General features: G+C 50.5%; 1 protein-coding gene across 2 annotated transcripts in view; it reads right to left on the bottom strand.

The window, feature by feature from the left end:
* Window positions 1–529: 529 nt before the first annotated feature.
* CTNNBL1 (catenin beta like 1) overlaps window positions 530–6,000 on the bottom strand; it is a 48,334-nt gene continuing 42,863 nt past the window's right edge. The window contains exons 15-17 of one of the 2 annotated variants that reach the window (XM_017822765.1): window positions 5,884–5,956; window positions 714–817; window positions 530–676 (exon numbers count right to left, since the gene is read on the bottom strand). In XM_017822765.1, coding sequence (XP_017678254.1) covers window positions 729–817; window positions 5,884–5,956 — 162 coding nt within the window. In that variant the 3' untranslated portion in view covers window positions 530–676; window positions 714–728. Of the gene's footprint in view, window positions 818–5,883; window positions 5,957–6,000 lie in introns of both variants that reach the window. The other variant, XM_017822764.1, reaches the window with a different exon arrangement.

The raw sequence follows: 6,000 nt of genomic DNA, 5'->3' as shown, positions 1-6,000 counted from the left end.
ACCAGAACTGACTGCGAAAGGAAGGTGATGGAACTTGGGCATGTCATTGCTTACCTCCCCTCCCTCCTAGCCTGGTTAAAACCCTGACAGACTCACTCCCATGTGCCCTTCAGGAGGGGACACAGTGACCCACCTGTGTCAGAACCTGCCTTTGATTCTGACCTGCCTGTGGGAAGATTTAACAGGAATGGCTGTGATTTGGCCAATCCCTGGATTCCCTGTGCCACTGAAGAAGAGCTGAACTGGACACACGCCATTGCCCCAGCTTCCCTGGTTCCTGTCAGAGCAGGGGTTGTACATTTTCATTAATGGATCAGGCTGGAATAACTGGCAGACAGTCTCTTGAGTCATCCAGGCTTCCTCTCTGCCCTCCTTCCAAAGCAAACACTCATATTGTTTCACACTGATCCCCGCAGACTGACTTAGGGGGAAAAAGGGACAAAAAAGGGAAACCTTGTGATGATCTGGTGGGAGACACACGGCTCCAGTTCTGCTCACAGCACACTGCTTAAATAACAAACCAGGAGCTAAAAAAAAAAGGAAACTATCTTTAATATCTCCCAAATCCCATTTAGAAGCAGTTTCACAGAAACATCACTTTCATCGTGCAATCAAGGCTGGAGGAGGGGCAGGAGGAGGGAGAACTGGCGCCGTGTCCTCCTGGGCAGACACAGAGGGAGAACCGGCATCGCATCCTCGTGGCTGACACAGAGTTCAGCTCCTGGTCCTCAGAAATTCTCCAACAGATCCAGGATTCGCTTCTGCTCACTCTCCCGAAACTCCTGGTTCTTCCCATCCCCGATGTTCTCTGCATACTCTGCAGGGAGAGAGCAGACGGACACGCTTTGAGTGCTACAGGAATGAAAGACGGGCAGCAGCTCCTGCAGACACCACGGCAGGAGCCCACATCCACATCCAGTGCAAACAGCCGAATGGGAATTAATGCAAGGAGCATTGATGGTTTTCCTGCCCGTCCCCAGGGTTAAAGCTTTGCATAACAAACACCCCCTGACCCTCATTAAAGCTTTTGTGGCTGACAGAGGGAAGAGAATGCCCCGCCTCAGGCAGACACCAGCACCCAGGAGCACCAATCATGGCATTATTCCCAAGAAATACAAACAGTGCCAGACATCACCAGCTTTCTGGGTCCCTTTGAACACCCAGTGTCACCAGAAAAGGTCAGCGACACAACTGTTAAACATTCCCAGTCCTGGGTTTAACCTGTCTGTTGTCCAAGCATCCTGAAGGGATTTTTGTCAAGGAGATCCCAATTCCCCAATCTTCAAGTGCTTTTAACCACACAGAAGAAAACCCACCAGTTCAGATTTAACTACAAACCAAACTCCTTGTTGTCAGGCAGAGGATCCCAGACCAAGATCTTGCCCATCCATGCACACAGCCAAACACCAAGGGAACCAAACATTCCCTCTGCAGCTCTCCTTCCTGACATTCATTTGGATCTTAGCAGCTCTCATCCCACACCAGCTCCCTCCTTCCTGCCACCAGAACCTGCATATTCAAAGATGGTTTAAAAAGAAAAAAATAAAAAGCAGGTTTTGAGCTGCGGAAGCAAGGAGCTGAACAAATCTGAGGAAATCAGGAGCAGGCTGCTGGTTAGACAGCGCTTCCCTGCCTCCGCCTGCTCGCATTCTTTCCCTTCTTCCAAACAAACAGAACAGCTTGTATTCAGCTCTGAATGGTAAGTTGCTGTAGAAACTTTGCTTTAATATTTATACGTTTAGCACTGCTACATGCTCTGAGCTCCATCAAAGCCTTTGTTATAAGAGCACTGAAAGCAGCGAGGACAGGGAGAAGTTAGATGATGTGGGAGTCTTCCCTCCTGCGTGCACTTTCTCTCACTCTCCACACACAAGCACAAGAGCTCTTTGCCAGGTCTCTGGGAGAAATCTTTTTAATATTTATAAACTGTTCCAGTACCTGTAACAAGAGCAGGTGGTAATGCTGAGGTTTGCTGCAGGTGAACCTCAAGTGCCCCCTGTCCTGGCGAAGGGACCAGCTCAGGGCTCCCTTCCCTCGGTGGAGGAGCCACTCTCCATCACTCTTAAGGGCAGCAGGAAGCTCCTACGAGGATGGATTCCTTGCAGGTCCCTGTGTATGGGCTGATTGCTGCGGGGCAGTGCAGCCCCAGCCCCGCTGTGCACACTTTGGCTGAGGGCTTTGCCGCTGCATCGGGGATCCAAACCTCAGGCAGGAGATGATCCCAGTGCACAGGGATGGGGTCCCCTTCCCAGCCAAGGCTGGCACTTAGCTCAGTCTCCCCTGTCCCCTCAGGCAGTACCAGAGCCTTCTGTCAGCAGCGTGCCTGGGGAGGAGTCAGCTCTGTCCCCAGCAGCCCTTTCCATGCTCCATTAGGGAAAGTGCCTCTGGAACAGCCACAGCAGCTGCAAATGCTGCTTATTGCAGCCCAAAGGCAGCACTTCCCACCTGCCACGGCCTCTCCATGCCCAGCTGAGAGAAGGCTGTGGTCTCCAACAGCTCTGCCCTTGGAGAATCCACCCAGTGGGCAGCGGGCTCGGAGCTGCTCCACTCCCAGCTTAAGGACAGAGTGCTCAGACTAAGGCTCAAGCAGAGAACTGCTGAGTGCCACTAATGACACTGCCCTTCCTTTGTCCCAGCCAGATCACCCAGACAAAAGCAAGACACAAATTCCTCTAATCTTGTCCAAAAGCTCAGCATTTCTCCTTCTAAACATTTAGGCTCTGTAAGAGACTAAAGCCCCAGTGACTGTTTACTGGGTTCTGACAGCTGCTAATGCTCATTTGAAGAGACCAGACATAACCCCCAGAACCAGGCTTAAAAAAATAAATCTCTGACCGAGAATTTACGCATTTGGTTTTTTATTTAAAATTCCAACACTTCCCTGAGACTGAAAAAAAACAAAATCAAATGTAAGCTGCGCCTGCCAACAGTTAACCAGAGCTTACACACTGCTGTAGCTACACAAAGGGAAAGGGCTCGAGATTGGTTTCTGCTTCATTAGACAAAATACAATGGTTACAGAACAGTAAAAATCAATTGGGAAATACTGAGGCTTGTAATGGATATTGGAAGCTCCAAAGCCTGCACAGACGGAGGAACCGCGAGCCAGCCTGAGCTCTGTCCTCACAGCACACTGACCCTTCCTTTGTGCTTACCTGTGCTAACAGGTTTGGGCTGGATTCCCCCTGCCCAGCTCCCAGGGTGCCTGCTCACCTGACACCACATACGTGACCAGGTGTTGTGGGGAGGGGCCTCAGCAGGGGCTGCCCGAGGGAGCCAGGACCAATGCCCAGTCCCTCTGGATCAGGGAGGAATAGGGAGCTTTGCCATTCCAGAGCCAAGTACCACTACTCAGAGAGGCCTCTGCCTCACTCCATTCCCAGTGAGAGACAGAGACCAGGCACTGCCCCAAGACACAGACACCATTCACTGTCCTGAATCCACCCTCCACCCCCAAAACATCCCCCCAGCCAGGGCACACACCATTCACTCGTTTTCTTCCAAAGCACAAACTAACTGTCCCATTACAAGAAATGTTTGATATTCAAGAAAAAGGAAGTGTGGGAGGACTGGTCAGCCTGCAGAAATGCATTAATGAGCCTCCTGTTATTTCCTGCCCACTCCTCCCCCTTGAAAGCCCTACCATAAGAAAACAGTCTTGCTTCCTTGCTTGCATCGTAAGTAATTCTGAGCCACCCCAAGGGATCCATCAGCTGTCAGGTTGCCAGAGAAACATGGAGAATATGTAGGCCATAAAAATCAAACTAAAAAACCAAGCACCTAATTAGTATGCAAAAATAGAAAATAAAAACTGAACAAGAGCAAAACACTGAATGAAAAGTAAAAATAAACCAGCCCTCATCTGTCCTGAGAGCAAGTTGGAAAGTGCCCTGGAAACATTCCAGCCAAGGCTCAAGCTCCTGATCTCTCAGTCACTTGCAGTTCTGACTCCAGTGAAGTTTCAGAAGAGCCTTGCTGGCGTCAGCCCCGTGGCAGCCCACTGCAGGGTCCACATCCAAACCTCTGCTCCAATGGGAAGTTGTGACCAACAGACTGACTCCCCCGGAGTGGCAGGTGCTTGCCCGTAGTGCCACTGCTTTTAAAAGCTGGGGAATGTAACTGCCCATGGATGTGGACACAGGTGAGTGTGACTACTGAAAAATTTGAATTTCAGAGCCCAGACAGCAGCTGAGCCCAGTGCTGCTCCTGCCTGTAGGGATCTGCTGGGCCCCACTGCGGGATTTCAAAGAGCCCATTAGGAAATTTATTGCTGAGGTCTTGACTACTGTGGTGGCAAAAGTCTCTAAAACTGGCAAGCATAAGAGCTGGGGAGAGCTGCAGTCAGAGCCCCAAACTCTGGATCCATCCCCTGTATTATTAATGAGCCAGGTGTGCCCCTTCAGGCAGGGAACACGGTGCTGCTGAGAGCACCCACCCTCAGCTCGCAGCACACGACACAACCGCAGAGGAAGTTTCACAATGCAAGTCACTGTCTGGGAAAGAAAGAATCGGATGAAATTTTAATGCAGCTGCCCTCCAATTCAGCTTGGTATGTAAATTAACAGCCAGAGCCGTGACCGTGAGGTGTGCGAATCCAGCAAGGTGTGCAGACAACCCCCTCGGGGACCCACGGCCCAGGGCAAGAGTGGGGATCTGAACGCGGAACGTGTGCCACGCTCTGCGTTGGGAACGGACAGTTTGGAGGCAGGAATTGTCAAGAATCATAATTAAAATCAGAAAAGACATCCTATCCAGCGCTCCTGCTCATCAGCAGGCATTAACTTGCACTTGGTGGCCAAGGACAAGAGCCAAAGAGATTGCCTGTAGCTGCAGGTAATCTCACACTGTCAGAAAATCACTCTTAATTTCGTCATATCAGCCACCCTTCTGATCCCTTTTTTCCTGCATATGAGAAGGGAGAAAACCAACAGGTTCTGTAAGAAAAAAAGCTGTCTGTACCTGCCAGTGTTGAAGTGGGGGAAGAAAAGGCCAGGAGAACATAATTGTTGCTCCCTAAGAAAGCAGAGACACCGAAACAACACATCCCACAGCCCAGTACCCCAGAGATGCTGCAGGCCTTCCTTTCCCTCCAGAAGAGAAACAGGCTCCTTGTCCCTCACTGAAAACAACACAGCCCCTCAGGAGAAGACACGTCCCACAAGGAGGCACCTTCCCTGGGCAGCAGGTTCCCAGCTGCTCCTGCCAAGCCTCACAGCACTGAGGGGCTGTGGGGAGAGCCCAAATCCTGCCCTCCTCTCCCCCAGTAGCACTGGCTGCTGCTGCTGCTGAAGGACAGGAGGCTGCAGAGGAGGGCCACAGATCAAATAGGCATTGCTCTAATTCAACATAAGCATTAAAAATAACAAGCAGCACTTTAAAACTGGGATTGCAAATCACAACAGCTACATTTTAAAGCTACGGAGGATACTTTAATGCTATAATCCATATTAATCTGACACTAAGAACAAGACAAATACACTGCGGGTACTAATATGGTGCAGATGGTAAAGTGCAGGGCCATGTTAATGAAAGATGAGGCTCCACTATTCTTCCCTCTAGCATTCGTGTACACTTCCCTTAAATATTTACTTCCACGTTAATGTCAGCAGCAAGTCCCAGCCAGGCTGGAGCTGATGGAAGCGTGAGGTGATGTGCCATTCCCTGACAGCAACTACAGCAAGTGCCCTAACTCGGGAGCAAAGCAAAGCATGCCACTAATCAGGGTGATTCCAGCCCTGCCAGGACCTCGGAACACTGCTCAGCTGCTGCCTGGAGATGTGCATGGAGTCAAGGAGAATTACATGTGAAGGCTCATCCTACAAAGCGATGACCAAGCTGCCCCTGGAAGCGATGAGACGCTTGCACAGGGATATCTCAACTCACCCTTCAGGATGTGTCGAACAATTTTAATGGAGCTGCCTCTCATGTTCAGGATCTGGTGGACTCTCTGACGAATCTGATGGGAGGGTAGGAAAGAGAAGAAAGTGATCTTCAGTACAA

This window comes from Lepidothrix coronata, unplaced genomic scaffold (assembly GCF_001604755.1).
Source record: "Lepidothrix coronata isolate B3197 unplaced genomic scaffold, Lepidothrix_coronata-1.0 Scaffold99, whole genome shotgun sequence".
NCBI lineage: Eukaryota > Metazoa > Chordata > Aves > Passeriformes > Pipridae > Lepidothrix > Lepidothrix coronata.
The sequence above is the reverse complement of the archived record's forward strand: the minus strand, read 5'-3'. Positions and strand labels throughout refer to the sequence as shown.